The 25,596-nt window shown below is 30.9% G+C and overlaps 1 protein-coding gene across 3 annotated transcripts; it reads left to right on the top strand.

The window, feature by feature from the left end:
• Window positions 1-1,614: 1,614 nt before the first annotated feature.
• Window positions 1,615-25,596, top strand: LOC130961774 (uncharacterized). 3 transcript variants are annotated; one of them, XM_057887779.1, is made up of 13 exons: window positions 1,615-1,941; window positions 7,235-8,009; window positions 9,290-9,595; window positions 9,780-9,991; window positions 11,754-13,577; window positions 13,739-13,987; window positions 16,456-17,193; window positions 17,906-18,742; window positions 18,873-19,625; window positions 20,952-21,785; window positions 22,466-23,851; window positions 24,237-25,176; window positions 25,398-25,596. In XM_057887779.1, the coding sequence occupies exons 2-12, from the start codon at window positions 7,286-7,288 to the stop codon at window positions 25,137-25,139; spliced, it is 8,766 nt and encodes a 2,921-aa protein (XP_057743762.1). In that variant the 5' UTR covers window positions 1,615-1,941; window positions 7,235-7,285; the 3' UTR covers window positions 25,140-25,176; window positions 25,398-25,596. The 3 variants fall into 3 exon arrangements, with proteins under 3 accessions (XP_057743762.1, XP_057743761.1, XP_057743760.1); XM_057887778.1 differs by having other exon boundaries at window positions 16,453-17,193; window positions 24,237-25,157; XM_057887777.1 differs by having other exon boundaries at window positions 16,453-17,193.

Genomic DNA, 25,596 nt, shown 5'->3' with positions numbered 1-25,596 from the left:
ATAACACTACAAATGAGGTTGATGTCCAACTATCGATGGTCCTGAGACATGGTGGGTGCTAAACAGGTATGCATACCGCCACATTTACACACCTCCCTAACAAAATAAAGTATAATCGGTAGGCAATTATAACCAAAATAGTCATGATAAATAAAAATATATAGTACAACTAAACATGAGTTACCAATATCAGAGATTCTGTCGTAAGACAACACAGAGACTCCAAGGACATCCTGCTGCAAATTGCTTGCAATGCACATGGCACTTTGATCAGTTTGACTCCATGACTCGGTACTTGGCACGCACTTCTTTGAATGATGTAATTCTTCACACCTTGCATGATTGCCTCTCTGCTTTTGAATATGTGTCCAATGCGAAACTCCATACCATCGTTTATGTTGTAATCGATCCCACCCATGTTGAAAAATGGAGTTTCCTTGTGCATCGCATCCAGATCCAATGTATGATAGTGACTAGGAACAACTGATAAGACCGAAATTGGTTGTGTGACAGGCAAAAGATATCGCACTACTAAAGAACCAACTGGAGTCTTTAGTACAAACTCCTCCTCCTCTTCCTCCTCCTCATCATCATCATCATCATCATCAGAATCGCTGTTGTTGCTATCGGCAACATACTTGTCATCGAACTCCTCACTGTCCATGTCCATGTCTATCGTTGGTGGTGCAAGAGGTGGGTCATCTTGAACGAAATTCGAGTGGCTAGATCCACCACCACCAACATTCGCAAAAATTTCCATGACTTGTTTAGCATGATTCTCTCGATATCAAATATGAGACGCACATGCTCGTCGCTATGGAGTCAAAATAGACGAAACCGAAAAACTCCATTTTTCATCTGTGCTAGCAACCTCTCCCAACCTCTCCCAACCTCTTTTGTGTCGTTAACACCGACGTGAGTCAATATTAGACTCTTCATCTCATACAAAGAATTTACTCTTTGAGTGTATAACATAATAGGATTATCACACTCAAATATAACTCCAGTGTCATTGTTTCTCATGTGACAGTTGGGATACACATTTACAACCACATATCTACTACCGTTAGACATTTTTGCTTAATGTTTGGAAGAAAAAATGAGGAAACGAGAAGTGAAATGTTTGTGGAGAATACAAATGGTTGTAGATCTTTTTATAGCTACCCAAAATTTGTCGTACTTTATCTCGTTTATAGTGCAAACGTTATAACTTTTTCCATATCTCGTTTATAATGTAAACGAAATAAGTGTTTGTATATCTCTGTGTTGATCATTCTCTCTCATGTATCACGTGTACAAACGTGGTACGTAAAACAGCAAATATATCTTATCTCGTTTACAGTATAAATAAGATATACACACATTTATTTCATTTACACTGTAAACGAAATAAATAATACAATGCAAATCGATAAAAATACTCCAAATTATCTATTGTCATAAATAAAATATTTATTTTGTTTATTTAAAAAAATATAATATTTTTAAATCTCAACAGCTATTTCCTTTTTTTTTTAATTCTTCCTTAACAAATAGTCAAATACTCTTCCTCGGGCAATATTTAAATATGCATAACAACCGGAACCACTTTGTTAATAATAAGAGCGCGCTCTATATATCTCCACTTGGTAGTGAATTGCTGATTAAAACATGAATACATGATTCCACCTTTGATTTTCTATTTTCCGAAACTCAATTTTCAAGCGATCTCAACGCTTTGAAGTGACTGTAGGAATGCCTCTGTAGCCTCTCTCTTTTCACATCTCCTTTAGTCTTTTATAAAGCCTTCTGTTATATATATTCATATCAAAAAGAAAAAAGAAAAAAGAAAAAAAAATACCTTCTTTTGGATCAGATGATCAGGACTTCTATGGTTGGCTGTTGTCTTCGGCTTGGTTAAGGATTAATTACAACATGTGATACATTCTGGTTGAAGTGGAGGTTTGTCTCATCATTCTTAGCCTAGTAACTTTCTAATATTTTTTTGGTGTCTAGTAACTTTCTAATATAATAGTAAACTATTATTTTGACTCCTTACATCTTTTAAAAAATAAAATGAACTAAACTGAAAAAAAAAACATTTTAACCATCCAACAATTATCTTTATCTGATAAATTATATTAAATATAGGCAGATATATATCTTTTAAAAGACTCTAGAAATTAAATTTTGATGTAGTTCTTTTATTAGTGTATGTTTGTTTTTAAGAATTCTAATTTATTCCTTGAAAATATCGTATTCCAATAATTTTTTAAAATTTAACTCCTAGAAATATTTTATTTCAAGGAAAAATTTATGGCCATAAATTTAAAATTTTATTTTTATCCAAAAACGTCGTAGATATATATATTTGATATTCTCATGTCAAAAGAACAAAAATTAATTAACATATAAAATTACTATTCTATCTTTCAATTAGAAAAATAATAATGTCAACGTGATATTTTTATATTGTATGTCGGTATGAATTTAAGGAAAAAAAAATAATATTAAAATAAGAGTATTAATTCCTATTCTCCTCGATTATTATATTTTTGTCAAGGAGATTCTCTTTCTATTGATTAGAGTATTTGAAAATTAAGAATCAATTTCAGGTATAATAAAACAAACATATTGATAATATATTTTTTAAAATATTAAAATGAATCTGCAATAATTTATAATACTAAACGAACAAGAATTTTATAATATTGGAATATAATATTTCTAAGTATAATGCTTTTGGGAATATAATTTTTTGGAATATATTTTTAAAACTTGTTGAAAAAAAATACTAACTATGTGATCTTTCAATTTTCCAAATTTGATCATTTTATCCTAAGTGGACATTTGTTTTAAGAAATTCTTATTTACTCCTGGAAATTGTTCACGGATATTTATTATTCATATGCTTGTTTGAAGTTTTAAAACCTAATTCATAAGAATAACTTATGAATTTAATTTTCAGGCATGCATCCACGATATAAAAAGTTTTACAGTAGTCGTGTGTAGTCACATAAGTAAAAATAATCCATTTTTAAATTTATTACTTAAAAAAATATTTTAATATATAAATATGATTAGATAACCGTATAAAATTCTTTACATTATTAATAGTAGAGTAATTCACCTTAATAAAAAGTTTAAAATTTAAAATTATACAAATGCCCTAAATATAATTTAATTACACATCTGTTTTATTTATATATATGATTTGATTCTATTTATGCTATTTATTACATATAAATTAAATTAACTTAATTCAAGTTACTGCTAGTACATTATATATATAGTAAATCGAATCAGATTTATTTGATTTGTTATTTATACAACTTACTGTTATTTTTTACTTTTAAGTTAGTTTTTTAGTGCTTAAGAAAAATTAATACATAAATCAATTTTTAACGTTTTTTTCTATCAGACATAATAGTCCTCAACAAAAATTAAAACACAAATCAATTTTCAACATTTTTCTCACATAATAGTCCTCAACAAAAATTAAAACACAAATCAATTTTTAACATTTTTCTCACATAACAATTTTCGTACATTTTACTTTTACTATATGTCGAACTTTATTATTATTAACTTAGTTTTGTGCACATGGACGATGACACTATAGCATATATTAATACACTCTTTTATTAGAAACAAGTAAAGTGAATAATGATGCTTTAAAATCTAAATTAATTTTTTTTAATACAAACATATTTTTTAAAATAAGACATCTTTTAATTATATTAAATACAAAAATATTAAATAATTTCAATTTTAAATTTTTTATAGAATAATCTCTAATAATTTTATTGAATATTATTATTATTATTATTATTATATATATATATATATATACACACACACAAATCTAATGAATAAATTTATCATTATTTTTGTCTAAAAAATACAAAAAAATCATGGTACAATATCATTATGTAATTAATAATAATAATAATAATAATAATAATAATTTTATTTTTTTTGACGAAGAACTATTATGTCTGACGGAGAAAAACGTTGGAGATTGATCTGTATATTAATTTTTTTGGGATTAAAATATCCGCTTTTAAAATTTTTGGAGACTGATATGGGTAATTACTCTGCCGAAAAATAAATTGGGGACTGATCTGTCTATCGGAATAAAATCTTGGGAATTGATCTATGTATTAATTTTTTTTGGGGACTAAAATATCCGCTTTTAAAATTTTTGGAGACTAATTTAGATAGTTACTCATTCTATATTAACTTTAAAATATAAATGTCACTATTAAAATAATAATAAATAGTTGAGAATTAATACTTAGTAAATAAATATTTATAAAATTAGTTGATATATATATATATATATATATATATATATATATATATAGCTCTTGTATCAAACAACAACAAAATATATAATATTAATTTCAATCCCGCTAAGGAACTAACAAGTGTCTAGCCAACAACAAGCTAAAAAGTATTTTTAAACTGTACTCTATACTAATTAATTATCATTAATTAGTGATTATTTAAATTTTATTTTTTAAAAGATACAAAATTAATGATTATTAATTATCTCTTCTAGTCACCAAAAAAAAAAAATTAATTATCTCTTCTTATTCTAATTAATCTTTTACCATTTGTTACGCAAATCCTAATTTCTCTTTTCAAAAAAGAAATTCGAAACTCCAAAAAAAGCCCACCCAACATAAGATAAAGAATCATCCAAATTCTAAGAAAAAAATATACATAACATAGGAAAAAGAATCATCCAAAACTAATAAAAAGAATCATCCAAAATTTAAAAAAAAAAAGAAACATAAAAAACTAGTTAAAACAATCATTCAAAACCAAATAGGAGGAGGAGAAGAAGAGTCGCAGGGTGACCATTGACAATGTCTTGGACGGCGTTGTGTCGACAGTGGGGACTTGTTGTGGCGCATTGCAAGGAGGAAGCCATGGAAGCCACGCATCGCAAGCGGAGGAGTCGCCATGGATCGGAATATTTGATCATGTGTTACGAATAGGGGCCTGGCAATGGCTGCATTGCAACGGATGGAGAGCCGTGGGTTGCAGATTCTGCATTGTCAGGCTTGACGGATGGAGGCAACGATGGTGTTTGGCGGTGCAGATGCGTCGGGATTATGATCCCGTGGCGGTGGAGGCGGCTATGTCCAACGAAAAAGGATGGTGGCGGAACGTGAGGAAGAGGCCGTGCAACGCGACGAAAGACGCGACAGTGGTCGGTGGGTGGCGGCACCAAAAATTGCATGGAGATGGCGGATTTGTGGAGGAAGAGATTTGACTGTTTCCAAGTGAATGGAAAAGGATTAGATTTCTTATGGATTGTTTTTATTGTGTACTATAAATGTGATTAGGATAAATGTAGATAGAATCTTTTTTGAATTTTGAATTTTGATTTTTAAATTTTTATTTATTTATAAAATTCTAATTATAATAGAGTTAGTTTATGTTGGCTTGTAAGGGAGTTGTTTTCTTATACTTTTCCTATCAATTCTTCTATTCTCTTTTCAAAGATTTAACATGGAATTAGAACTATGGTATCCTCTTTGAGGAGGATACGATATCATTTTTCCAGTGAAAAATCACCGTGTGAGTGTTTTCCATTAAACCCATATTTATCCCAAAACCACCGTGTGAGTGTTTTCCATTAAACCCATATTTATCCCATCAAAACAGTAGCTACTCTACTTTCTCTCAAACATCACCTTCATCATCGAACTTCACCAAACAACTTCCACCCCGAAATGACCCCTCCTTTTTTTTCTTCTTCTTCTGACCAAACAAAAACCACGAAGTCATATCTCTTTCCCTACTTTCTTATTTGCCGTCAGCAATTTCAGCACTGCTATGGCTACTTTCTCTTCCTTTCTTCTTCTCCTCACAATCTCTCTCTCTCTCTCTCTCTCTAGCTCGCTTTCATCTGTCACCAGATGCGCCTTCACACGCCGGTCAAAGTCCACCTACATCCATCATCTCCATCATCTTTCCAAATTCAATCTTCAGCAGTTTGTTCGGCCTCCTCGAGTTTCCCGTGTCGTCACCACGCCGCACGCGTCCTCCTCTGCGTCGCTGCGCTGCACATCTCTTATTTATTCCTCTACGTTTTGAGTCACCGCACCATACATGTCGTCCTTTGTGTTTTGAAACGTCATCTCTCTTTTAGTTTGTCACTCTTTTAACAGTTTTATCTGCGTGTTTCTTTCAGCAGTTCTATATGCGCTTCAATAGTTTTGTTTGTCTTATTTTTGGCAATTTCTTTCAGTTTCTGTTCTCTTATTATGTTATTTTTTAATAAGTTTCAAACTCAAGTTGACACTTGAGTTTGACGGGGCATATTAAAGTAATAATAAGTAGTTGAGAGTTAGTAGTTAGTAGATAAATATAAGTAAATAGCCAAAATTATTCCTGAAAGATACCCTGATCTCCATTTTGGTTCTCGAAAAATAAAGTTAATCAAAGTCGTCCCCAAAAGATACACGATTGGTCACGTTAGTCCTTCCGTCAGTTGGATGATGACGTGGAGGGCTAATGCCACGTGTCACAAGATGATTGGTTGACGTGTCAGATCAGTGACACGTGGCATGCCACGTGGCACTTGAGATGTAAAAAAAGTTATTTATAATTAAAATAGTCATTGAAAGTTCAGACGTAAGTCATTTTCATCTCTAAAATTTTAAAAATTAATCAAATTAGTCCTTATATAATTTTTTTATTTTATCTTGATAAAATTAAATTTAAAATATTTTTTGATACTACTAATTTTAATAGAAATGTAATTGACAATCAAAAAATTAGTAATTATATCTTTTCTTCTTAAAATTTTTTTCAATAAAATTATCTCTTTCATTTAATTCTTGTCAAAATCTCTCTTATTCTTTTCTATTCTAAAACATTTTTCTTACATTATTATATTTTGCTAGAATATATATATAATAGTCCTTAGCCTGTCGAGTTGGGAGATATTCGTAGCAAACAAAAAAAAATAAAAAATAAAAGAAGGTTGTATTATTAATTGGATATCTAATAGAGTTTTGTCGAATTTTGTAGTATCTAACTATCTATGAATAATATAACTTTTACCAAAGTTTTTTGAATGATGTTAACATGACTTTCTCATTCCAAATATATTTTGTTTATTTTATCTTTGTATCTGTATATTCGACTTCATCTTGTTATATGTTAAGTTAAATTAATTTTACATTTCATCATATACGTATTCTCAATATCTCATTGAATCTTGCATCATATGTAGCATAAAGATGTAGCAAACCAAGATCATCAAGATAAAGGATGAAATAGAAGCATGTCGATCCCCTTTGTACCTGACTTTTTGCAAGAACGTGCATTCGATGCAGTATCTACTTTCTTAACAAGGCAACTAGGCTACGTGTGGGATTACGAGAAAAGATTCGTCGATGTAAGCAAAGAAGTCGAGGCTCTCAAGAATGACAGAGATGGGGTGCGTGATAAAGCCGAAGAAGATGAAGGACGATATGGAAGAGCAATATATGATAATGTTGAAGAATGGTTGGGTCGTGTGGATGCAATTGTTGCTGAATATGAAAAATTCAAACAAGAACATGATGATAATGGAGAGTATGCACTTGCTTTTCCATTTCAAAATCTAGACATAAGATATCATCGCAGCAAAAAAGCAGTAGATATCAAAGAAAGGGTTGAAGGATTGCAAAATGAGAAGCATGATAGTATATCTCGGTGGCAGGGCCCACCTTCTTCAATGGGTTATGCGCTTCCTTCTGTTGAATATGAAGACCTTGATTCAAGAAAACAAAATATGGAAGATGTTAAAAAAGCCTTGGAAGATTCGAGTGCTACAATGGTTGGTGTTCACGGCCTAGCTGGTATGGGAAAGACTACTTTGATCATAAAAGCTATTAACACACTTCAAAGTCGAGAACCTAAGTTATTTGATATGGTGATTATGGCAAATGTGGGCAAAAATCCAGACATCAGAAAAATTCAAGGGCAGATTGCTGACATGCTCGGGATGACATTGCAAGAGGAGAGTGAGTATCTATCTATCTATATTTTATACCTATATAATAAATAGAATTTTTGTAATTATTTTTTGTTACTTTTTTCTCAATTTAATAAATATTTTGGACTTATTTAAAACTAATTTCAAATCCTCACGTATGCACTGCAAATCGTGCCCCTTTTAAAAGAACATGTTTTTCTCTACTTCTATTTCATTAATGAGAAAGTATAGGGAGTCAATTGGTCTAAGTGTACAATGTATACAATAGAGGTTTATGCACTATTAGAGATATGATAATTAGTGTTATATTGTCCTATCAAGTTATGCTTTTGGAATGAGTGAATTCATGACATGAGATTAGAGTTCTAGATTCGAAAGGTCAAGAGTTCGATCTGAATAGTTATTTTGGATAGTATAGGTGATATTCATTTTATTCATGGACTAAAGATGTAGCCCATTGTACACATCATACGTTTAGGCCATTGGCTCCTAGCAATACTCTTCGTTAATATATCATAGATGATAAGGCTTAATAACCGATTTCACATAGTTGAATAAAGTTATGTGAAATAAAGTTTTGTTCTTATTGTTGTTTTTTATTTTTTATTTTCTAATTTACTTAAATAATTATGAATTAAAACAAAAAAAATTGAATATAAACATATATATTTGGTGCATGTTATGGTACATATAATTATAGCGGCTGCAATGACTATATAATTTTAGAAATTCTTAATAAATATTACTAAAATTAAAATAATATTTTTTACTAGTTAATAACTCTTTTTAATTTTAAAAAATAAAAATTAAAAGTGTTACCAAAATATAAGTGACTTTAATTTTAATCATATTTTTTAAGTATTACAAAAATTATTGTAAATATACTATGTTAGCCCCTCAATTTTTTTTATCCCCTAATTCATTATATTATTAGGGATTAATGTAGTATATTTTTGTTAATTTCAAAATTTAATCATGGATTATATTCCTTTTACTATATTATATCAGAAGAAAAAAGATATAAATAGTTGTATACATAGACACTGTAATTGAGTAACCCACTCTTTAGCTAGTTCTGTAAAAAATATTGAATTAGGAATTCGGCACAAATATACAAACATGGATATCTAGAATATTGTTGTTCTTAATAATAATTCTTTATATTAATATTGTTCGTCTTCTTTGTTCCTGATGGCTTTGTCCTAAGGGAATTGTTGGGTTGATATCTTTCTTTTTTTTTTTCTAAAAAAACCATCTTTTATTGTGTTGTATTTGTATTTTACATCTATGAATACTTGTACAATGTAGGTGAGTATGCGAGGGCAATTCGCATAAGAGAGAAATTGAAGAAAGGAAAAAACACCCTTATTATCCTAGATGATATGTATGCAAAAGTGGACTTGGATATGTTGGGAATTTTATCAGAGAGTGGCGATGAGAAAAAGAAGAATCTCATTCTCAAAGAAGGAATAAAATCTTCCAATCCTTCTGGGTCAGCTCAAACTAAGGTAGAAACAAAGAATGTTGCTAGTGCTGGACAAAATTTGACAAGACAAAAATCGAGAATAGATGGTGCTGGACAAAATTTGACAAGACAAAAATCAGATATAGATGGTAGTAAACTATAATGCATAAATATTTTAATTTTTATTTGCATACACATCTCATATACATATTTATATCAGATAGTACCTTAAATTTCTTAAATTTGTAAGCAACTTTTTTGTGGTTATATTTATATATTATACGTACACTGTATCGTATTGTATTCAATACTTATATCCATTTTTTTGTTTAGCTAACAGGACGAGAACAGAGAAAAAAGTTGAGGACATTTCTAGTGGTTCTAGTAAAGTAGGGAAAGCAGCACAGGAGCATCACAAAGGGTGCAAGGTTTTGCTAATTACTGAGGCAAAACGAGTGTTGAGCCAAATGGATGTGAAGGCGAATTTAATTATCTCTATGGATATCATAAACTCTGATGACGCTAAGAAATTGTTCAAAAAAAAGGTTAGAATGTGTTATTAGTCAACTATTCACTACTTATATATATCTAACATCAGATATTGTGGCACAAATTTTATGATATTTTTAGCCACCTATTCGTTACGATATTAGTTTACCTTGAGAATCAATTTTAACGGCACAAATTTAATGAAAATGTTTTTGTAAATAGTATCGTATTTTTTTTTTTTGGTGACTTGTAAATAGTACCGTATAAATCAATGTTTATGTATAATTATAATATCAAATATCATATATACTATCAGTTTATATACATAAGGGGAAATAGCATGGATAAAGTATTATTTTGATTTCAATATTTGGACTAAATTTTTTAATATTTTAGATGTTTTATTTTTGTCCTAAAAAGTTTTAAATAGATTCAATGTGACTGTTAAATTTGATATTAATAATTAACAGAGAATGCGTAGACGTTAGTAACGTTACTATAGTTAAGTCATATATTTTTTTACGTATTAGAAAAAGATAACCAAAACCTTCTTATAACATTTTTTCTTCTCAATTTTCTTTTTATACAAAACTCTAAATCCTAACAATCAATCATCAACACTTTAAAATCAAACGAAGCACTTTTATATTAGTGATTATTAGCGGATTGATTTTACATTACATATTGAAATCAAATACTATTAGTTCTTCAAGATGCGAATTATTTGTATCAAATTTAATGATAGGACAATATTGAACCAACTTAAAATTTTTTTGGGATTGAAATATGACGTTTTAAAGTTTTTGGGACTGAAATAAGACATTTGAAACTATAGAGACAAAATTAAAATTCGACTTAAATATTAAAGACCAAAATAATATTTTACCCTAAATAATAGTGTATATAAGAATGATTACACAAATAGTATCTTGCACTAATATTTAATATAAAAAAATTTAAAACCGTATAAAAATCATGACATAAAAATAATTCTCATAACAGTATCCATTAACATATCTGTTAATTTTTGAGAATAATTCTTATACTAAAAATTAATAGATATGTTATTCTCAAAATAATTCTCAATATGCATACTCATTATTTTGAACACTAGTCATCCCTCTTTCATAGAAGAAAAACCTGTATCTCTATGTAATTTAACCACTACATCTCTCTCTGTCATCCTCCAAAATAGTTATTGTACATTTGAAATGTATAACAATTTAAATTACATTTTGTATAATGTATAAGATGAATATTAGAGAACTAACAGAATTTATTATTTTTTGCTATCAATGTTTTAAAGTGCATTCTAAAAATATATCAAATGAATTACCAGACTAAAAGAATCGGGTTGATGGCTAAAAATGATGACAAAAAATAATAAATTCTGCTAGCTCTTGAATGTTTCTTGGAAATAGATCCTCTCCAGTGAAAAAAATACTTGAAAAAATAAAGTGTGATCTTTCACCTTTAATTCCATAAGTGAGATCAAAATTTAATAGAAAAGAGAAAGCAATGAAGGATTAGATTAAACACCGGACACCATCCAATTTTTTTTCCGCTGGAGATGATCCACTCTGATGTTTCTCAATGCAAAATAACCTTGAAAAACACATTATTTCTTTACTCCTTTGATTTCAAATATTTTCAGCCACTATTTACAAAGTGATTAAAACCCATATGTATTAACAGATTATAGTATACATCAGAATCCAAATATTGTTACTTTAAACATGTTAAAGTTTCATGACAATTTTCTTTTCTCATATCATATCATATTGTATTCAATACTTGTATTTTTCTTGTGCAAAATAGGTAGGAATAACAGAAGACAAAAACTCAGATCTTGAACCGCTAGCCATTGACATTGCCAAGAAGTGTCATGGATTGCCCATGTCAATAGTTACAACTGCGAAGGCATTGAAAAATCAAAGCCGCGCAGTTTGGGAGGAGACCCTTAAAACACTTGAAAGGCAAAAACTTACAGGAACCCCGGAGTATTCTACAAAGTTGAGTTATCAACTTTTAGAAAATGAGGAGCTCAAGCATATCTTCTTGCTTTGTGCTTGTATGGGTCAAGATGCATTTGTTTCAGACTTAGTGAGACTATGCATTGGTTTGGGTTTTCTTGAAGGCGTCTACACAGTAAGAGAAGCCAGAGATAAAGTGCAAATGTTGCTCATGCATTTAAAAGAGTCAGGTTTGTTGTCTAACAGTTATTCAAATGATCGTTTCACGATGCAAAACCTTGTTCGCAATGCAGCTTTATTAATAGCATTGGAGGAAAAAGATGTGTTCGTATTGACAAAAAGAAAGCTAGATGAATGGCCTGATGATGATAAACTTAAAAGGTACACTAGCATTTTCTTGCATCATTGTGATGTCAACGCCGAAGAGTTTCCTCAAAGTGTAAAATGTCCTAAACTCAAAGTCTTTCACTTCCACAATAACCATCAACACTTCAAAATACCAAAAGACTTTTTCCAAGAAATGAAAGAACTTAGAGTGTTGGTTCTGATTGGCATTGATCTCTCTGCACTGTCTTCATCAATGGAATGCCTAACAAAACTCCGAAAGCTTTGTTTGGAGCAATGCATTAACCTAGATGAGGAATTGTGCATCAATATTGGCAAGTTGATGAAGAATCTAAGAATTCTAAGCTTTTCTGGATCTGATATTAAAAGCTTGCCTATTGAATTGAAGCATTTATCAAAGCTACAAATTCTTGACTTAAGTAATTGCTCGGAGCTAAAAAAAATTCCTCCACTTCTAATATCAAGCCTCACTAGTTTGGAGGAGCTGTACATGAGAAACACTTCGGTTGAATGGAGAATTGATAACAGACAGAACAACAAAAACAAAAATGCCAGTCTTTCAGAGTTGGGACATCTAAATCAAATAACAAATGTTGACTTACAAATCCCAAGTGTTGCCCATTTGCCAAAAAACTTATTCTTTGATAAGCTGTACAGCTACAAAATTGTGATCGGCTCGTCGAGCACACATTTGGAGCCAGATTTCAAGATGCCAGAGAAGTACGAACTGCTGAGGTATTTGGCAATACAGGAGAAAGGCGGTGCCTTTGACATTCATTCTCAGAAAGGGATCAAAATGTTGTTCGAAAGAGTTGAGAATTTGTTGCTTGAAGAACTCAACGGTGTCCAAGACATCTTTTATGCACTGAATTTGAAAGGATTTCCATGTCTGAAGACTTTGTCCATTGCAAGTAGTTCTGGCATTCGATCTCTGATTAAGCCGCAGGAGAGGAAGCATTCAGAGAATGCTTTTCCAAAACTGGAGACGTTGCACCTCTATAAGCTTAATAACATGGAGCAATTATCCTTTTGTGAGTCACTTTCACCATCCTCATTTCGTAAACTAAAAGTAGTCAAGATTAAGCTCTGTGGTCTCTTAAAGAACGTCTTCCTAATTTCTATGGTCAAGCATCTGGTTGTTCTTGAAACAATTGAAGTTTCAGAGTGTAACTCTCTAAAGGAGATTGTCTGTGTGGAAAAGAACGCATCTGAGAACCTTGTGTTTCAAGAATTGCGCACTTTGACTTTAAAATCATTACCTGAGTTCCATGGATTCTATCGGATTTCATCTACAGCGCAACAAAAGATATTATTCGACGAAAAAGTAAGTTTCATGTGCAAAATTTAATCTTTTTTTTTTTTTTTGTATACATTTTGAATTCATATTATATATGTACTTATATTATATATGTACTTATTTTATGAATTGTAAAAAATTCAAAGATAAATTTTCTTTTTATTTACAATTATCTATTTTCTTAATAGGTTGGATTTTCAAAATTAGAGAGATTGGAGTTGTCCTCCATCCAAATCCACCAAATATGGAAGGGTCAAAATCCTCCTTTTGCAAAATTAGTACACTTGGAGGTGAATGGATGTGGGAATTTAGAAAATTTGTTGTCATTATCTATGGCAAGAAATATGCTGAATCTCCAAAGCATTTCTGTCAGCGAATGTGACAAGATGAGATATATATTTTTCAAAGAGCAAGGCAGCAGTGATACTAAAAAAAAGGTATGTATAATTTGGTCCGAGCATAGAGAGTTATAGACTTCGATTTTTCATTATGTGAGGCGCAGCCACGATATTTTCTTAAATTCAAAAGAAAATAGTTTTTTTTTTTTCTGTGTCTAAAGAAAATAGTTTATTCCTGAAAAAACTACCATTTTATTCTCTAAAAAATTCAGTTTCAAAGTGTGATTTTAAATATTAGTTGTCTTCAACTACTGTACAAAAGAATAATGCTTAGTTTAGAGTGATTTATTTAAATAAAAATATGTTTTTTAAAACATAAAATATTTTTATTAAAATTTAAATACATTTGAATATTTTTTATAAAAAATAAATTATTTTTTTAAAAATCCAATAATACTTTATTTTTTAAAAAATTAAAAACAAAAGATATTTTTAATATTTAAAAATTCTTTTAAAAATATTTATCTAAACGTGAAATAAATTTTTTGTACTTTTTAAAAAATAAAAAATAAATATTTTTCTCAAAAAAAATTATTTTAATTTGGTAAATTTTATTAAAGTTAGTTTTTTGAAAAATAGATTTTAAAACGTCTTAACACCTATATTTATTAAATCAAAATAAAAATATTTTTAATAATTACAAACAATAATTATGCTTACTAAGAATTTTTAAAATTTTAAAAAAATTATAAAATACATAAATATAAAAATAACTTTAGTTATTTAATAACAAAAAAATGCTAAAGAACTAATTTAATTTATTATTTTTAGTCAATAATTAAATAATAATATTTAAAAATATAAACTAAAAATATATTATTAAATTAAAAAATTAAATTAATAATTAAAAATATTAATTAAAAATAATAAATTTTATTAATCCTAATTAATTTAAATTAGTCAAATAAACAAATTAATTCATCCACTAAAAGTCTAAAACAAGTGTGAACGTTTGATGCAACAATCATTGCTCCCAGCGGCAGTTCCATGAACTGACAAAGTTTCTTCCAACCCTCCAACTTTTTTCTTTATCACCAGGACTTATATTTAATTTTGATAAAAAAAAATATTATCTACTAATGTTAATTTTATTTTTTTTATTAACATTATTCATAAAAAAATAAAAAATAAGTTTTGTTCGAGAAAGTATCAAAATTCGAATTTTTAGTTGACTCTGTTAAAAAAAGCCCCTAAAATTCCCATAGTACCCTCGTTATCTACAGTCATCCCGCCCTCTTCTCTCACCAGCAATCTACTTCACCACCGTCTCCATCATCAACGTCGTTAACTTCGTTATAAATCAACACCATTCCTCCCCACCCCACCACCGCCACTCCTCACCACCACTGCCTCTTCCACCCTCCTAACCATTCCCATTCTGCCAGCCACTGTTCCAACCCCCAGCCTCATCCTTCTCCTTCCTCCTTTAACTTTCACTTCGATTCGGTTATTCTGAGTCTGTGCCTTGCAATGCCGCGTCCGGAGAAATCAATGAGGCCATCGCACGAACGAGGCGGCGCCTCCAGGGATTTGGACGAGCCCTCTAACAATCTATGGGTTGGGAATCTAGCGCCGGACGTAACCGACGCCGATCTGATGACCTGTTCGCGCAATACGGCGCCATGGGAAGTGTTACCTCTTACTCGGCGCGTAGCTACGCGTTCGTGCACTTCAACAAGGCTACGAAGAACGCTCTCCAAGGGTTCTCCCTGCGCGGCAATTCCTTGAAGATCGAGTTTGGCAGTCCGGTTTCTTCTCATCTTCTTTTCTTTGTGCTCTGTTAGGGTTCATGTATTCTTATTCTTATTGTTTCTATTGTTGCAATTTGAACCGTTTTATTATTGTTAAATTCCTATTTTCGACTCTTCAAATTGCTCGATTAATGTTTTTGTTCTATTTTTTGGCGTGCATTTAATGATGTCTCAAATGGAATCCCTATCTTTTAACAATGATCCTATTTTACGTGCATGACTAGAAGTCAAATCTGCGTTGAGGCAAATCGCCATTGCAATAGATTCAATTGCGTTAGGCTATGGATGAGTTGTAATTATTATAATACAGGTGGGATAGCATTGGAGATAATAAGGGTACTATGGGAATTTCATGGTATTTTTTAAACGGAGTCAACCAAACTTTGGGGTTTTGGACTTTTGGTACTTTTGTCAACCGAAACCCATCTTTTATGGTACAATGTTAGTTTTTTTTTTTTTTTTTTGTAAGAACATTCATGAGTATAAATGGTTGTTTTTCCTTTTGAGAAACAAGTTAACTTTAAAATGCACGCCTAACTTTTAAAAAGTGCAAATACAAAACAAGTCCAAAAAACTTTACTAAACTAAGCCAAAGTCTCTTGGATAACAACCAATTTAGCGACGAAATTACATTTTTACATCTTGATGTAGTTACTTATATTAATTTACTATTTGTTATCTCTCTTTGTTGGTTTGATTTGTATGACATTTGGTTTAATTTGAGTTTCTTGTTATTGCATTGTGAACACACAGCAGGTTACCATCTTTCCAAATTTGAAGAATATTAAAGTTAGTAGCATGAAGACTTTGAGTGGGATATGTAATGGTTTTGAATTCCCCATAGATTCCTTTGTCAAGTTGGAGACCCTAGTCATTGATGAGTGTGATAAATTGGGCTATGTTTTCACTTCTCATGTGGGAATATTTCAGCACGTAAGCAACTTAAGGGTTACTAATTGCAAGTCAATCAAAGCTATATTTGACCCAGCTTGGGAAAATAAGCCAGCATCTTCTAAGGATGCAACAACCAACTTGCAAGATGTTCATTTAGAATCACTTCCAAAATTAGAGCATGTGTTCAAGTTCAACAGGAAGAAAAACCAGCTTGATGGGATTCTTAGCTTAAACAATTTGCGTAAGATATGGGTTCAGGATTGTGAAAGGTTGGAAAACATATTTTCAGTTCCTGTCGCCAAAACACTTGAAAATAATCTTGAAGACCTTGTGGTGTCGGATTGCTCTCAATTGAGGGAAATTGTTGCCAAGGAAGAAGACTTCGACAGGAAAATAAGTAGTCTTACCGCATTTAACTTTCTAAAACTGGCAACCATCAAATTTTTAAGACTACCAAAATTCAAGAGTTTCTATCCAGGAACTGAAGAAATAAAATTTCCAGCACTGAACAACTTGTCTATTGAAGAATGTGAAAAATTGGAACCATTCAGAGAAGAAATCATAGATACACAAACAAAGCCTATCCTCTTTCCTGATATGGTAATAACAATGCCTTTAAAGTTTAAACTCTTGAGTATTTCTATTAGTATTTCATAATAGCAGAAGAAAAACAACTTAGAATAAAATAAAGTTAATTAGATTACCCGTTTGCATTATCATCAAATAAAAATATGTCAGGATTGATGGTTATTGCAATGATGGTTGTAACGGTGTGCTATTATTATAGGCATATTTTGTTAGAAATTAGAGAATGTGTAATTTTTTGTTTTATGCTCTGTGTTCTACCAGGGAATTTTTTGGTCATCATCTCTTTCAGGATTTAGGTTCATCTTTTTAAAAAAGATCTTTTTTTCTTAACACACAAAAACTATTTCACATTTGAATAGGCTTTTTAAAAAGGGTTTTTAAGTATTAGAAACGTCAAAAGCAAGGTATTGTTAGCTTTTAGAAAAAACAAATAATTTATTTTTTTAATAAAAATATATTTTTTAAAAGACATATCTAAATAAGTTTCAAATTGAATAAAAGTCCTTTATTTAAATATATATATATATATATATATTTTTTTTTTTTTTTTCACTCAAAAAAGCCAATTCAAACCAACACTTAACCTTCAAACCTGTAAAAGAATCAAATAAAAATGTTTTCATGAGCCAATTGAAATGGCATAGAGAATATATATGCATTTTGATATGTTTAACTTTATGCATGCTACATTAATTTTTCTGTTCATGATTTATTAAATATGTAGGTAATCAACAATTTGAAGTCAATTCAAATTGAGTCGAGACATGCAACGTCATCGACTAACTATGATTATCGAAGGGACAATCTAGAAGAGCTTCACTTATCTAAATTGAAGGATACTAAAATTCTATATTCTTTCCTTCATAGCAATCCTAATATGAAGAATCTATGGTTGAATGATTGTTCTTTTGAAGAACTGGTGCCACTTGAAAGGCTTGCAAAGATTGAAAGCTTAGGAGTCGTTCCACAGTTAAAAAGCTTGAAGTTAACAGATCTACCAAATCTTCGAAGGATTGGCTTCGAACGAGACCCAATTCTTCAAAGGATAGAGTCATTGGTTTTTCAAAATTGTTCAATATTGAAAACCATAGCACCTTGTAATGTATTTCTCTCACACTTGACAAAGCTTGAAGTGGTTGACTGTGAAAGATTAGAATATTTAATGTCACCATCAACTGCTAGAAGCTTGGGTCAACTCAACACCATGAAGGTAATTAATTGTGAATCTCTTAAGGAAATTGTGTCGGAGAAAGGACAAGGAAGAAAAGAAGAAGATAATAAAGACAACGGTGACATCATTTTCAAACAACTGGGAACAATTGAGCTCGTGTCTCTGAAGCACCTCAAAAGCTTTTGCAGCTCCAAGAATTGTGCCTTTCAGTTCCCAACATTAGAGAAATTTGTGGTGAGTGCTTGTCCCAAATTGAAAAGTTTCTCCCAACAAGAAGGTATGAACACGCCAATGTTGCAAAAGATCTATGTTGTTCATGAAAAAGAGAAGATGAGATCGTACTGGACTAACAATTTACAACAAACGATACAATATCTGTTCAAGAAGAAGGTACACAAAAATAGATGTGTAGCCCATTGTCTGAATTTCATTCTTTTCTTTTGGTAGTTCTCAAAGAATTAAGATTTGGAATAAGAAATATACATAATTTTTAATTTAATATATTCAAACAAATTCACAGATGTTTTTTGAAGGCATGGAAGAAGTAAGTGTTTCTGATCATCTTGCTCATCTACAACAACTATGGCAAAGCAAAGGAGTTGGCCAACAAGAAAATGTGTTCAAAAAAGGGCTACGGGAAGAATTGTTTAACAATTTGAAAACTTTGAAGCTGAGTGGTTGTGAGTTTGAACCATACGCAATTCCATCAAATGTTCTTTTTACTTTCAAGAACTTAAAAGAATTGGAAGTGGATAACTGCGAAAAAATAACAGGCATTTTTGAAATGAATGATACTAAGATGATGGGAACATCGTTCCAACTGAAGAAACTAACTTTGGAAGCGCTACCGAATGTGAAACATGTGTGGCCACCCAAAAAAAAAGGAATTCTCAGCTTCAAAAATCTACAAATAGTGACTGTCAATGAGTGTAAGGATTTGAGAACTCTATTTCCTATAGCCTTGGCCAGAGATCTTAAGACGCTTGAGGAACTTGATGTTAGAGATTGTGATGAGTTATCCAATATCGTTGAAGCAGAAGAAGCTGGAACTGTTGATGAACATCTTGTGTTTCCTTGTTTAACTACATTGGCATTGTGCTATTTGCGAAGTCTTACTGACTTCTGCTCTCAGAAGTTCACTCTGGAATGCCCTGAGTTAAATTGCTTTGACGTATATGATTGCAATGATCAACTGGAGCTATTTCAGAGTCATCCAGAAGAAAATCAAAACAACACTTCAACTACTAAGCAACCACTTTTCATGAATACAAAGGTAAGTAATTTATATTGTAATTTGTTATGAGTAAATGCTAGGGAGAGACAATCACTCAAAATTACTTTATTTAACTTAGCATTTATAATTTTATGTATGTAATATTTATAATTACACACTTATTATATCTAATATTATTCAGTTATTCTGATGGTAATAAAGGAATTCAAAATAAAGTAATTGAATGCAAAACAAAATAACTTTAGGCTGTTTTAAGCTTGGTTTGATAAAGCTTTTTTAAGAGGTACACAAGCTTCTCATTTTGTGTTTTGTAAATCAAAATTATCATTTACTTGTACTTATAACTTTTAGAAGATAGAGGTGCTTGCTTTTGAAAGCACCTAAGGTGGAGTTTTTTAAAATTGACTTATATTTATAAAAAATTACAAAAGTCTAATATAATTTCATACATTAATTAATTTCCAAATTTAACTCTTATATTTATGTCTATTATAGTACTTGTAAATTTTAAAAGTTAATTTACCAAACACAATTAGTGTTACTTGTATTTATTAAAAACTATTTTTAAATTGATTTGTCAAACATAGATGCACTTTTAAAATGATCTTTTAAAAGCTAACTTTCATAAACTAATTTTAAAAATTAAAAGTTTTCTTAAACCAAGACTTAGAATGATTTTATATTGTCTTCCAAATATTTTTTTATTTATTATATACATCTTCCAAAGTGAATGTAATAATTATAACTTCTATCGAGTTCCATTATCCTATTCTAAATTTTTCATTTTATATTTATAACTATTTTATTTTATAGGATTCAAATCTCATATTTACATTCTCAATCTTACTTGTACATCCAAAAAATAAAGTCATCTAAAAACCATTTATATCAATTACGTTGAATGAGATACATACTTTCGAATTTGTTAAGGGTATTGTATAGATACCCGTTTGTTATATTTTCTGATGTGGAAAAAACATTATTATATGTTCTTCATTCTCAATTTTTTTCTCTGTTTTCTTAGTAACTCTAATGAGGAAGTCTGCAAATTAAATTTATTTTCAAATGATTATTTATTTATATAATGAGTCATATAAAAAATAATATATGCGTGTTTAGAGTATTTAATTAAAAAGTTCTTTCTATTTATTTGAGCAATACGCAAAAATTTACTTAGAAAACCTAAAAAACTATTTGATAAAGTTATTTTTAAAAACTATACAATAATTGTCTATATTTAAAATAATTGATAATTATTAGAGTCAATTCGCTAACAATTTCATAATTTTGAAATAATTACTTGTTACATTTTATAATCATAAGCTTCAAACAGTTATTTATACTTATAAACCCTTTCTGTCATAGGATATTTCCAAGATGGAAAATTTGACTCTGAATTGGAGACACACTCAAGCATTAGGTTTATGGTTGAGAAAATTTAAGGATGAAAATCTTGAGAGTTTGAATGAACTTTACCTTCTTGATGATGATGGGAAGAGTAACTGTAATGTGCCGGTTGAATTATTTGAGAAGACACCCAACTTGGAAACACTTGAGGTAAGCTATTACTGTGATGAAACTCTCAAAAATATATTGCCCTCCCATGATGATGAAGCTAATAATAATAAGGAAATTCTTGGAAAGTTAAAAGAATTGTACCTATTCAAATTAAGTGAGTTGCAATCCATGAGTGGGGTAGAAAACTTGTCGAAGCAGCTGCGTCTATTAGATGTTTCTGATTGTCCAAAATTGACAACAATAGTGCTACAATCTTCCTCCAATCTGAAAGAACTGCACATAGAATCATGTGAGGCATTGCTACGTCTATTCACATCTTCAACAGCGAGAATGCTAATACACCTTGAGGAGTTGGAAGTTGAGAATTGTGAATCATTGGAAGAAATTGTGGGGGAAGAACAGCAGAATGCTACGACGGAAGACGACGTTATTGAATTTAAGCAGCTAGAGAGGATAACCCTTCGATCTTTGGAAAGCCTGGAATGCTTTTATTCAGGGAATGCCACTTTGAAGTTACCTTCTCTCATTCAACTGGACATAGTGGATTGCTCCAAGATGAAAGTTTTCTCTCATGGAAATGTCAGCGTTTCTAGAAGAATTCAAGTTTCGTACAACTCGAGTGATGATTTGTTCTTCCACCATCATCTTAATGCTGCTGCAGTATGGCAGTTTCTTAGTGAGGTAATAAATAAATAAATAAAGACCCTTCTCCAAATAAAATTTTATTATGTCCAAATTTGAAATATTTTCTACACTTGGTTATATTAACTGAACTGATGAACAGTGTAATTTATTCAATAGGATGGAAGAGAAATCATTTAATCTTTTAAGCTGATTGATCAGATTCTTAGTAACAGATTACTTTATGGTTAATAAAAGCTTAATTTAACCATATATGTGTGTGTTTTTAATTGTTAATCACAGGGACACCAAAAGGACTTCATTTCGTTACAAGACTAGAATAATACATAATTAAAAAACGTTACACTATTATAATTTTTAATTTTGATTACCTTATATATTTTGTTACTCTACAATATCTTGGTAGTTTATTGAAATACTCAATTATAAACTAGTTAAATTATTATGTTTTTCAATACAAAAGAGATATTTAAATAATTTTAGCTTGGGAAACCAAAAAATGATTTTTTAAAATATTATTTATTTTTTATTATTGAGTTATGAACATTTGCCTCATAATCATAATTTACAATGTTAGGGTCTATCTTTTTATTTTTATTTTACATTTGAATTAGTATTAGTCAACTCTGATTTTTCAACTAAAAGTATTATGGTGGCCTTGCATTCGCCCTTAATAATTTTCATGTTTCTTTTTTTTTTTTTGGGAAAAATATTTTCAGGAACGTATAGTTCTTAGTGATGTTCCTGATCTACAAGAAATATGGGCTGGTAAGGTGCCAATCCCAGTTAACTGCCCCAGTTGCAAGTTCCAATACTTAGAGGTGGATGGGTGTGATTTTTTATCTGATGCAATAATTCCATCTCATTTACTTCCTCTTTTAACTAATCTAGAAGAGTTGGTGGTGCGAAATTGTGATTCTGTTGAGGCAATATTTGATGTCAGAGTCAAAGATACTCCAACATCTGATTCAAGCACAGTGGTTATTCCATTGAAGAAATTGACTTTGGAGAAATTGCCAATTCTGAAGCATGTTTGGAACAATGATCCTATTAAAGGAGGTCTCAACTTTCCTTATCTGGAAGAAGTTACTATTGATGAATGTAAGAGAATAAAGAATCTGTTTCCAGCTTCAATTGCCGGAGATAACCTAAGAGAATTAGATGTGGGAAACTGTGAAGAGATGGAGGAGATTGTTGCTAAAGATGCAAATAAAGAGCTCATAAAGTTCCACAAGCTAGTCAAGTTAATGCTGTTTAATTTACCAAAATTGAGGAGCGTTATTAGTTCCATGATGCATATTCCAGAAGGGTGTGATATTTCATCAAATGCATTACTACCATCTCATTTACTTTCTTCCCTGAATGATTTGAAAGAGTTGCTGGTGATAGACTGTGATTCTATTGAGGCAATATTTGATGTAAAATATTCATCACCAACACAAGATACAAACATGATTGACATTCCCTTGAAGACAATAATTTTGGAAAACCTGCCAACTTTAAGGCATGTGTGGAACGAGGATCCTAAAGGTGGTTTCAGGCTTCCGTTGCTAAATGAAGTCATTGTGAAGGAATGTAAATGCATAACAAGTTTGTTTCCGGCATCAGTTTTCAAAAATAAGGTACGAAAATTAGATGTGAGAAACTGTGTGAAGCTAGAGGAAATTGTTGGAAAAAATGAAGCCATAACTGCAGGGAAAGAAAATGATGAGGAACTTCTAATGTTCCCTTGCTTAACCACCTTGACACTTTGGGAATTGCCTGCTCTAAGGTGCATTTGGTCTGGGAGGCAAATTCTAGATTGGCCCGAGTTAAAAGAGTTGGATGTTTATCGTTGTCCAGAGCTGAAGATGTTTGCAGCTGATTCAGAAAATTCTCCATATTCAAAAGCAGAGGATCAAGATGGCATTGCAACAAATGACAGGAATGACGATGCCAATGAAGGTGACAATGATGATGCTAATGATGGTGACAATGATGATGATGATGATGATGATGATGATGATGATGATGATGATGATGATGATGATGATGATGATGATGACGACGACGATGGTGATGGTGACAACAATGACAACGATGACAGTGTGGTGTCACCTTCAAAGGTATTAAACTGCTTGCCTCAACTATTTGCATCATGAGTTTATTTGTTCAGAAAAGTTTAGTGCAACTATTTCTATTAGTTCTCATTTTCTACAAGTGATTCTTTACAATAAAAAAGGGTCTATTGCAAATTTTAGGGCCAATTATTTTCAATCGACAGTTGACTAACATTTTTTTGACATTTTATTAATTTCTGCACATATATATGTAAATGACATAAATTGATAAAATTATTTTATTTTGCACGTTTTTATAACTTTAGTATCTTAGTATTGGTGCTTTCAAGTCATTCCATGTGTGTAGGTTACATATTTGGAAAGAAAAAAAATTATTTAAGACTCTTAATTTCTTATTACTATCCTTGTCATTTTGGATTTTGTATCCTAGATTGTTGCTCCCCGTTTGCAACGACTCTCGCTCAACAAGGAAGACATCATAATGATTGAGCAAGGACAACTTCAAGTGGACCTCCAAAAAATCTTATTCCTCAAATTGCATAGTTTCCATGATGACTTACATTCATTTCCAGATGATGTCATCTCAAAGATTCAACTAACTGCTATAGAACAGATCGCGGTGGTCGATAGTGGCTTCAAACAGATATTCAACTCACAAAGGCCTGAGAATGACACAGAAAATTATACCAAAATTCTTTCACAGCTTAAAGGCTTGGTTCTTAGGGATTTATACAAGCTTGAATCCATAGGCTTCGAGCAAACCTGGATGGCCCCACTTCTTGAAAATCTTGAATACTTGAAAATTTTGGCATGTAATTGTTTGATGAACTTGGCACCATCCACTGTCTCATTCTCCAAACTGACTCAGTTGAATGTAAAGGATTGTGCAAGATTGGAATATTTGTTTACATCCTCAACTGCTAACAGTTTTGCTGAACTGAAAAGGATGTCCATATCAAACTGTGAGTTGTTAGAGACAGTAATGGTTGGAGATGGAGACAATGATAACGAAGATGTGACGTTCCCCAAGCTCTCATTTATTTATCTTGGCAACTTGCCAAAGCTTGAAAGTTTTTTCAAGGGGAAGCCAAACTTGAATTTTCCACAGTTGCATAAAATTTTCATAACTGAATGCAAGGGTATGCAAACTTTCTATCAAGGTAATGTGGTATCACCCGAGCTACAAGGGGTGAAAGATACAGAGGGAGAATTTTGCCAGTGTGATGATCTGAATACTGCCATCAAACATTATTTGAGAGGCGAAGAAGACGACAATGACTCAACCAAGCAGGAGGAAGAAGGCGAAGAAGAAGAAGAAGAAGGCTCGAATTAACATAATCAATGAATCAAGGTATCAGATAACATTCTTTGTAAGTGTTTCTTGACGAGCTATGTTAATGTTAATTATCATGTGAATCACATATCTTGTGCAATAATAAAAGATGTAGTTTAAGGGGTATCTAATGAAAACGAGTACAAACAATATATTTTAACTTTAAAGCTATTTTAACATTTACCAAATGACAAACATAGTAGACACAAAAAAAAAAAAAAATGACTAACATAGTTGTTCATGAAATTTGTTTGCAAGGTTTCATGGAATTCCAAATACAGCAAGAGAGGACAAGTGGATCACATCATGGCAACAAATATTAATTCTTTTCTGTTAAGAGTGTGTTGTGATGAATAAGTTTTCTGTATTCCTACAGGAAGAAGTGTGAATTGCTTTCAAGTGACATTAATGTGTCTTATGAATAAAATTGTATATAATGTACTTATTTTTTAGAGTA

The sequence above is a fragment of the Arachis stenosperma genome, chromosome 2 (assembly GCF_014773155.1).
Source record: "Arachis stenosperma cultivar V10309 chromosome 2, arast.V10309.gnm1.PFL2, whole genome shotgun sequence".
In the NCBI taxonomy this organism is placed as follows: Eukaryota; Viridiplantae; Streptophyta; class Magnoliopsida; order Fabales; family Fabaceae; genus Arachis; species Arachis stenosperma.
The sequence above is the reverse complement of the archived record's forward strand: the minus strand, read 5'-3'. Positions and strand labels throughout refer to the sequence as shown.